This window comes from Leuciscus leuciscus, assembly GCF_965113295.1.
Source record: "Leuciscus leuciscus genome assembly, chromosome: 22".
Classification (NCBI taxonomy): Eukaryota; Metazoa; Chordata; class Actinopteri; order Cypriniformes; family Leuciscidae; genus Leuciscus; species Leuciscus leuciscus.
In genome coordinates, this window is record NC_138746.1 from 802,885 (window position 1) to 812,884 (window position 10,000).

Genomic DNA, 10,000 nt, shown 5'->3' on the forward strand with positions numbered 1-10,000 from the left:
GCTCCTAAATTCGCCAGTTAGGAGCTACTTTTAGCCTTAAAATTCTTTGTGAATACGGCCCCTGGTGTGTAACACGAGTGGAATGTCAGTGTTGGACTAAAGGATCGGAAGAACTGTCACTCTAAGTGTTTGAAGTCACTCCGTTTTGAGGTTCCAGTCGACATCAATCACACTGTGTGTGTGTGTGTGTGTGTGTGTGTGTGTGTGTGTGTGTGTGTGTGTGTGTGTGTGTGTGTGTGTGTCTGTGCAGATGACAGATTAATGACAGATTGTGATGGTCCTGGAGTGTGATGTTGTTGTGCATGTTTGATGAACTGACCCAAGTGTGTGTGTGTGTGTGTGTGTCTCTCCTCAGATGGTGATTGGTCAGTCCAGCGGCACCAATAGCCTCTCGGAGCTTCAGCTCGTCAATCTCGACGCCAAGAGCAACTGACTTTACAAGCAGAGACTGAAGACACTATTTATTAACGCCTTTCTGAGATTGAGCTTTATACAGTATGTCACTGGTGTGTGTGTGTGATTCTACCGGACGATCAGTCCCTCCACAGCACAATGAATGAGATGAAGCCGTGTGTGTGTGTGTGTGTGTGTGTGTGTGTGTGTGTGTGTGTGTGTGTGTGTGTGTGTGTGTGTGTGTGTGTGTGTGTGTGTGTGTGTGTGTGTGTGTGTGTGTGTGTGTGTGTGTGTGTGTGTGTGTGTGTGTGTGTGTGTGTGTGTGTGTGTGTGTGTGTGTGTGTGTGTGTGTGTGTGTGTGTGTGTGTGTGTGTGAGAGAGAGAGAGAGAGTGTGTGTTAGTGTGAGTTTACATGTTTTTCTATCCCGGTGGGGTCTTAAACCTGAATGCAAACACACTCATGGAGACTCGTGTCACTGTGTGTGTGTGTGAGATGGGTAGGTTTAGGGGTCGGGTTAGTGTGTGTGTATATGTGTGTGTTGTTGTTGCTTCTTTCGTTTGTGTGTAACATCACTCTCAGGGTCCCAGTGTGTTGATGTCAGGTTCTCCCTCAGATAAAGCGAGTCGTTCTGCAGGATTCCTCCAGTTTCTCACACAGTGGAGGAGTCGCTGACCTTCACATACACCTCTAATGTAAATCACACACTAGAACAGTAGATCTCTGTTTATCACACGACTGCTCATATGATGAGAAGATCACAAAGAGTCTTCAGTTCATCTCATGAAATATCATTATATGGCTGAGCACAAGATCATCTCATGTCTTCATATGTGAACACACACACACACACACACATTTAGAACAGTAGAATAACTTGCTGAAGCAAATGGCTATATTTTCATTGATCAATTTATATTCTAATTAATAAAATTCTTTGAGTGTGTGTGAGAGAGAGAGAGTGTGTGTGAGAGAGAGAGAGTGAGTGTGTGTGTCAAGTCACCTTCATTTATTTAGCGCTTTTAACAATATAGATTGTTTTAAAGCAGCTTTACAGAGATAATAGGAAATTAAAGTAACAGAGATTGTTTTGGCTTTAAAGCAGATCTAGTGTGTGTGTGTGTGTGTGATCAGCACAACTCTTCACGTCTGACAAACACTGGCTTCTGCGAGAGAACGTGTGTGTGTGTGTGTGTGTGTGTGTGTGTGTGTGTGTGTGTGTGTGTGTGTGTGTGGGATGCTGGTTTAAACTCATTTGGCCTTTGTGGAAACACGACGAGATGTGGAATTGTACATAGCTTGTTTTTTAATATCTGAGATGTGTTTTGCTCGTGTGTGCGATGGCATGCAACTGTTTTTTATAGATATTTTGTATACATTGTAACGTTTTGCTTATGAAATCAGATATTTGACTCACCATGTAAATTAATGTAATATAAATATATTATATTGATTTATACAGTGTTAAGATGAGAAATACTTTTTCAAACTCTTTTTCTCTCTTTTGTAACATGATTGTGCCAAACTGCCTCTAGAAATACTATTAAAAGAGAGAGAAAGAGGTTTGAGTTTTATTCCCTCCATCCCTTCTTTTTTCTTCCTCCTTTCTTTGAAGCCTGAACTGTGTGACGTCACTGCCTGTCAATCAAACGCTCGGGTTGCTGTTATACAGAGTATATTGTCAATCACTTTCTCATTATACTCAACAAACGCTCTTCTAGAGTTGATTTTTCATTCACTCTAGTGTCTGTTTCCTATGGAAGCTTGTTTCCGCCACAGAATAAAACATTTTAAAAGATAATTGCGACTTTTTATCTCACAATTGCGAGTTTACATCTCGCAATTCTGACTTTATTTCTCAGAATTGCGAGATATAAAGTCCAATTCTAAGGAAAATATTTTTTTTTTTACCTCAGAATAGTTTATATCTCACAATTCTGACTTTATAACTTCCAATTGTGAGAAAAAAAAGTCAGAATTGTGAGATAAAAAGTTGCAATTAATATTATTTATGTATTATTCAGTGGCGGAAACGAGCTTCCATAGATTCGTGAGCCTTAATGTTGCCCTTCAGTGCAACTCTTGAGTGTTTTAATCATCTCGTTCATCAGTTTGTGAAGTCGCACGTCTCGGTTCAGATCTTCAGGTCACGAGATATCAGGAACGTCATCATTTTCGGACAGCTGAATGATGTGTCCTTTTGTTTTTCAAGTTTTTTTTTTTCTCTTTTTTTATTTTGAATAATTTTTTTCTTCTAACTTTACCTGAATGGCACGTAATGCTGACGTCATAGAGCTGATCACTGTGTGTTTGAAATGTTTTTGAAGTTAGTTTTAGAGTATTTGAGAGATTGTGTGAGAATAACACTGATTATTTTGTTGTAAGACTTGGATTATTGTGTGATTTTAACGTGTGTTTTTTTCTGACACCGCAAATGTACAGACCTTTTTGTAATAAAAAATGGATCTTGTCACGCCTTTTCCCCTTTTTATGAAGTTCACTGAGTTTATAATTTACTGTGTTAAACAAATATCACGACACTCAAAACATGAAATGCTTCTTTCATTCTAATATTATATGTAGTTTTGTTTATAATTGAATCCAGAACAGTGTGTTGGATCATAACCTCTATGTTCGTGTAGATATTGTGGTAGTTTTTGTCGCATTAACATTAGATTGTCACTCTTGGCTACTCGGATCTTCTAAATGTATTTTTAAGAATATTTTCCAGTAACATTTTAATTTGCATTTATTTGTATTATTGCAGAACATAAACGTATAATCTGAATGCGGGACGTTTATTCTGTGACGTGTGTGTTGCGTCACTTCCTGTGCTGTGACTGACGGGCTTCTGAGAGCAGACACTAGTGCAGTTTCCAGTGGTTAGTCAGTAGTTATTGACTCATCATCTTCATCATGGCCAAAAGTGACAGCTCGTCATATTTCAGGAGGTCCAGTCTGTTCTGGATCGTGACCGTCGCGGTTTCTTTGGGGTTTTACACGGTAAGTTGAAACTTTAATGAATTATGCATTCATTCATCATGAAAGACTTTTATTCTGTAATACTTTTAAATTTTAATTATATACTTTATTTTAAATGTAATACAACCCTCAATTTTTGTAAAAATTTTTGTGTGTGTATGTGTATATATATATATATATATATATATATTAGTTTATAAATATTGTTTTGTCTTGCATTAATAAATAAATTCAGTCAGTCTTGAGGTTTTCAGAGACCCGAGTGTGTTATGTCTGAGTAAAGCTGTAAAGAGTGAAATGAATTGTTTGATTCTGATGATGAGAATATGCACACTCATGATGATGATGATGAGTAAATAAACACGATCTGGTTATTAGAGTGAACTTTACCTCAGTGGTTTACATGTTCTGACTAAAGTCCTGCGCTCTTATCATAACCTTTGTTACACTCACTTCAGATCAACCCTCTGTGTGTGTGTGTGTGTGTGTGTGTGTGTGTGTGTGTGTGTGTGTGTTTGAGGACCAAAAGAATAGTACAACTTGAGATTCCCTACTTTGTGAGGACTTTTTGCTGGTCCTCACGAGGAGAATTGATAATAAACTCTTTTTTTGTGTGTGTGAAAATGTAACAATGCAGAAAGTTGTGTGTGATGGGCAGGTTTAGGGGTCGGGTTAGTGTGTGTGTGTGTGTGTGTGTGTGTGTGTCTCACTGGAGCTTGAGAACAGCTGACTGATCACTTCCTCTGGTTCACACTGATCTGGGATCTGCACACACTGGCCTTTAGATCAGACGCTCTCCAGAAATACCAGTGACTACAGTAAAACATCAGAAAAATGATAATGATGTGTTGGGGGAACGGTTGAGGAGCCGAGGACCAGATGTTTGAGAGAAGACCCGGAGTCAGAATTATAATAAATTGAAGAAAAGTTTTACTGAAGATAGTTTACAGTTTCATCAGCAGAAGTTCAGCTTCAGGACTCAGAGTTCGTAGATCGTAACCCTGCTTACAGTTACACAGATCACAGCAGTCACACACACACACACACACACTCAGCAGTTGTTGTGTTGTGTGTTTCAGTGGACAGTGTTCTGGCCTCAGGGCGTCCCGTACAGCAGTCTCGGTCCTCTCGGCTCTCTCGCCAAGCGTTTAGTGGACGATCATTATCCTGTCCTGTATTACGGGTGAGTGAAGCTAAACCCAGCGCTCACGTCACATGATGCATTAATCATAATTTCACATTACAGAAAGATTGTGTAATTCTCTTTGAAAAATCTGGCCTTTTGGTGCAAAACATGTTTAACCCTCTGTTGCCCTTCACCCTTCAGCAGAGGTCAAACACGCTTACATGAGGGGTTTTAGCCGTTTTTACTTCATCGGAACAGTACGAAACTTGGTAAAGGTTTGAAGTGAACACACAAAAAAAAAATCATGGACGTGATTCGAACAGTTTTAATGGTCCTGAGAAAACATTCACACTTGAGTTCCTCGCAGTCAGAAAGGAATGGAGACGAATTTCCTCTAGTGGAAGCGTTTGGTACTGCAGCCAAACAACATCTCACTGAAAGATCAGTTTTTGAGATATCAAGCTTAAATTTGAAGCACAACTTGTTTAGATTTATGGTTTCGATTTTCTTGCAGTTTTAGAGTAAAACGTTCATCCATCCATCCATCTTCTTCCGCTTATCCGGGGCCGGGTCACGGGGCCGGCAGTCTAAGCAAAGATGCCCAGACTTCCCTCTCTCTAGACACTTCCTCCAGCTCTTCCAGGGGGACACCAAGGCGTTCCCAGGCCAGCCGGGAGACATAGTCATTCCAACGTGTCCTAGGTCTTCCTTTGGGGTCTCCTCCCGGTGGGACGCGCCCGGAACACCTTCCCGGGAAGGCGTCCAGGAGGCATCCGGAACAGATGCCCAAGCCACCTCAGCTGACCCTCTCGATGTGGAGGAGCAGCGGCTCTACTCTGAGCTCCTCCCGAGTGACCGAGCTCCTCACCCTATCTCTAAGGGATCGCCCAGCCACCCTGCGGAGAAAGCTCACTTCGGCCGCCTGTATACGGGATCTTGTCCTTTCGGTCATGACCCACAGCTCATGACCATAGGTGACAGTAGGAACATAGATTGACCGGTAAATCGAGAGCTTCACCTTGCGGCTCAGCTCTCAGACCGGTACATCGGCTGCATTACTGCAGAAGCTGCACCGATCCGTCTGTCAATCTCCCGTTCCATCCTTCCCTCACTCGTGAACAAGACACCCAGACACTTGAACTCCTCCACTTGAGGCAGGAACTCTCCACCAACCTGAAGTGGGCAAGCCACCCTTTTCCGACTGAGAACCATGGCCTCGGATTTGGAGGCGCTGATTCTCATCCCAGCCGCTTCACACTCTGCTGCAAACCGTCCCAGTGCATGCTGGAGGTCCTGGTCTGATGGGGCCAGCATGACAACATCATCTGCAAAGAGCAGAGACGAAATCGTGTGGTCCCCAAACCTGAAACCCTCCGGCCCCTGGCTGCGCCTAGAAATTCTGTCCATAAAAATTATGAACAGAACCAGCAACAAAGGGCAGCCCTGCCGGAGTCCAACATGCACCGGGAACAAGTCTGACTTACTGCAGGCAATGCGAACCAAGCTCCTGCTCCGGTCGTACAGGGACCGGACAGCCCTTAGCAAAGGACCCCGAACCCCATACTCCCAGAGCACCCTCCACAGGCCACCGCGAGGGACACAGTCGAGTGTCTTCTCCAAATCCACAAAGTACATGTGGATTGGTTGGGCAAACTCCCATGAACCCTCCAGCACCCTGTAGAGGGTATAGAGCTGGTCCAGTGTTCCACGGCCGGGACGAAAACCGCACTGTTCGTCCTAAATCCGAGGTTCCACTATCGACCGTGTTCTCCTCTCCAGTACCCTGGCATAGACTTTCCCGGGGAGGCTGAGAAGTGTGATTCCCCCTGTGGTTGGAACACACCCTCCGGTCTCCCTTCTTGAAAAGAGGGACCACCACCCCAGTCTGCCAGCCCAGAGGTACTGTCCCTGACCACCACGCGATGTTGCAGAGGTGTGTCAGCCAAGACAGCCCCACAACATCCAGAGACTTGAGGTACTCAGGGCGGATCTCATCCACCCCTGGTGCCTTGCCACTGAGGAGTTTCTTGACTACCTCGGTGACTTCAGCTTGAGTGATGGATGAGTCCACCTCTAAGCCCTCGGCCTCTGCTTCCTCGAAGGAAGACGTGTCAGCTGGATTGAGGAGATCCTCGAAGTATTCCTTCCTTCCGTCCGATAATATCCCCAGTCGAGGTCAACAGCTGCCCACTTCCACTGTAGACAGCGTTGGTAGGGCACTGCTTCCCTCTCCTGAGGCGCCGGACGGTTTGCCAGAATCTCTTCGAGGCCAGCCAATAGTCCTTCTCCATGGCCACTCCTCCCAGGCCCACCCGGGCTGCAGTCCGCTTGGCCTGCCGGTACCCGTCAGCTGCCTCAGGAGTCCCACAAGCCAGCCAGGCCTGATAGGACTCCTTCTTCAGCTTGACGGCATCCCTTACTTCCAGTGTCCACCACCGTGTTCGGGGATTGCCGCCTCGACAGGCACCGGAGACCTTACGGCCACAGCTCCGAGTGGCCGCGTCGACAATGGAGGTGGAGAACATGGTCCCCTCGGACTCAATATCTCCAGCCTCCCTCGGGATCCAGTCGAAGCTCCGCCGGAGGTGGGAGTTGAAGATCTCTCTGACAGGAGACTCGGCCAAACGTTCCCAGCAGACCCTTACAATACGTTTGGGTCTGCCGAGTCTGTCCAGCTTCCTCCCCCACCATCGGATCGAACTCACCACCAGGTGATGATCAGTTGACAGCTCCGCCCCTCTCTTCACCCGAGTGTCCAAGACATACGGCCGGAGGTCAGATGAAACGGTCACAAAGTCGATCATCGACCTCCGGCCTAGGGTGTCCTTATGCTTGAACATGGTGTTCGTTATGGACAAGCTGTAACTTCCACAGAAGTCCAATAACAGAACACCACTCAGGTTCAGATCGGGGGGCCGTTCCTCCCAGTCACGCCCCTCCAGGTGTCACTGTCACTGCCCACCTGGGCGTTGAAGTTCCCCAGTAGAACGATGGAGTCCCAGGTCGGAGCACTTTCCAGCACCCCTCCCAGAGACACCAAGAGGGTCGGGTACTCTGCACTGCCGTTTGGCCCATAGGCGCACACGACAGTGAGAGACCTATCCCCGACCCGAAGGCGCAAAGAAGCGACCCTCTCGTTCACCGGGGTAAACTCCAACACATGGCGGCTGAGATGAGCAAACCCACACCAGCCTGCCGCCTCTCGCTATGGGCAACTCCAGAGTGGTAGCGAGTCCATCCTCTCTCTAGGAGTGTGGTTCCAGAGCCCAAGCCGTGCGTGGAGGTGATCCCGACTATCTCTAGTCGGTACCTCTGAACCTCCCGCACAATCTCAGGCTCCTTCCCCACCAGCGAGGTGACATTCCACGTCCCTAGAGTTTCCGTGTCCAGGGATCGGGTTGTTGAGGCTCCCGCCTTCGACTGCCGCCCGATCCACTAAGCACCGGCCCCTTACGGTCCCTCGTGCAGGTGGTGAGCCCCCGGGAGGGCGGCCCCACGTCGCTCCTTCAGGCTGAGCCCGGCCGGACCCCATGGGGGGAGGCCCGGCCACCAGGCGCTCGCATACGATTTTAAGTCCATCATAAGAGGTTTTTGAACCGCTCTTAGTCTGACCCGTCACCTAGGACCTGTTTGCCTTGGGAGACCCTACCAGGGGCATATAGCCCCGGACAACATAGCTCCTAGGGTCATTCGGGTACCCCTCCACCACGGTAAGGTGGCAGTTCAAGGAGGGGTAGATTCAAACGTGTTTTTGGAAAATATATATTTCATATAAAAATTTAAAATAGTATTTTAGTCCATTTTTCATAACAATAAACGTAAAATTCTGTAATTTTTTTTTTTAAGTTCACATTTAAAAACTTTTTTCACTTCAGCAATAATCTGCCAAGTGTCGTCTTCGAAAAGAGACCAAACTTCAGTCTGTCGCTCTAAAGCATTCAAGATTTACCACAGTTTAAGTTGGAAATTAAATTTTCAGGTCTATGCTCAAAAAGTGAATAAATGGATTATAAATACTGCGTAAATATAATTTAGTATAAAATAAATCCCCTAAAAATACAAAATATTAAATACAAAAACATTAACAAACTATAATATAGTACATTAATTTAATTTAAAGGTCAACTAAATAACTTTTTTACCTTAACCGAACAGCTTCGGAGTCATTGGAATAGTTATGACTTTTTTCGGGTTGAATGGTGGTGGTCTCGCACCCCCTGAGCGCCTGTGAGCCGAAAAACCACCCTTGCAACTTTGAGCCGGCGGCCGCAGCGGCAGGAAGTATCGCGTGATATCAGGTCTTGCGATGTAACGAATTGCTTTACGGCAAAAAAAATCTGCAAAAAATTCTGTCATTATTGCGCTCCCTCACGCTGTTAGGACCCGAATGAAGACGACGTTGTAAAGAATGTCCCGTCTGCTTTGATGTCGTTGATCTACTAGCCTCTGGTATCTGAGAGTCGCCAACGAGTTTTTCGACAGTGTTGTCAAATATCTCTTCCGAAGCTGTAGGGGGAGCTCTAGAGAGAAACCTGCGAGCAAAAAGCGAGAATACAGCGAAGAAATTCCTGAAACTGCATAGCCCTGCTTTAAATAAAAAATAATACATTCCGTTCATTTGACCGACACGTGAAGAGCTCCAGAGGGTTCAGTAATGTTTTCATGAAAAACACATTACGTTCATATGAAAAACTCTGCAACTGATTCTCCTCTAAAACAACATCAGAAAACAAGATCTGCCTTTACAGAAGAGACACAATTCTCATTAAATAATGCCAGAGTCTGATGATGTGTGTGTGTGTGTGTGTTTCAGATGGTATCTGACATGGATCATCCATACACTCGAGGGTCTGTATGCGCTGAAGGTCTGCAGGTGAGACGTGTGTGTGAGACAGTTCACGTGTTCCGCCACAGGGTGGCAGTGCAGATCATGTTCACACTGACTGTGTGTGTGTGTGTGTCAGTTCACGTGTTCCGCCACAGGGTGGCAGTGCAGATCATGTTCACACTGACTGTGTGTGTGTGTGTGTGTCAGTTCACGTGTTCCGCCACAGGGTGGCAGTGCAGATCATGTTCACACTGTGTGTGTGTGTGTGTGTGTGTGTGTGTGTGTGTGAGTGTGAGTGTGAGTGTGTGTGTGTGTGTGTGTGTGAGACAGTTCACGTGTTCCGCCACAGGGTGGCAGTGCAGATCATGTTCACACTGACTGTGATAATACATGCAAAACCTGAGTTACTACATTAACTTTACATGACAAGAATTTGTGTATAAATGAAGATTGACATCAGTTTTACCCAGAAGTCGTGTGTGTGTGTGTGTGTGTGTGTGTGTGTGTGTGTGTGTGCAGTGATAAAGGCATCGACAGCTCGTCCACTCGTCTGCTGTGGTTTGTTCAGACCTTCTTCTTTGGATTCGCGTCTCTCGGTCTTCTGTTAAAGTACAAGCCCGACGGCCGATCCAAGCGCCAGTGAGCGGCACACGGAACATCTCCCAGCATGCAC

General features: G+C 45.8%; 2 protein-coding genes across 4 annotated transcripts in view; both read left to right on the forward strand.

Moving 5' to 3' along the window:
• The window catches only part of srfb (serum response factor b), a 49,724-nt gene extending 46,863 nt beyond the window's left edge, over nt 1-2,861 (forward strand). For all 3 annotated transcript variants that reach the window (XM_082153404.1, XM_082153403.1, XM_082153402.1), the window contains exon 8: nt 356-2,861. In XM_082153404.1, the coding sequence (XP_082009530.1) occupies nt 356-387 (32 nt within the window). In that variant the 3' untranslated portion in view covers nt 388-2,861. The remainder of the gene's footprint in view (nt 1-355) is intronic.
• Nucleotides 2,862-3,203: 342 nt separating this feature from the next.
• tmem254 (transmembrane protein 254) overlaps nt 3,204-10,000 on the forward strand; it is a 7,329-nt gene continuing 532 nt past the window's right edge. Inside the window, exons 1-4 of the mRNA XM_082153519.1 lie at nt 3,204-3,394; nt 4,453-4,556; nt 9,313-9,372; nt 9,847-10,000. The exon at nt 9,847-10,000 is cut by the window's right edge and continues 532 nt beyond it. Coding sequence (XP_082009645.1) covers nt 3,308-3,394; nt 4,453-4,556; nt 9,313-9,372; nt 9,847-9,970 — 375 coding nt within the window. The 5' untranslated portion in view covers nt 3,204-3,307 and the 3' untranslated portion in view covers nt 9,971-10,000. The remainder of the gene's footprint in view (nt 3,395-4,452; nt 4,557-9,312; nt 9,373-9,846) is intronic.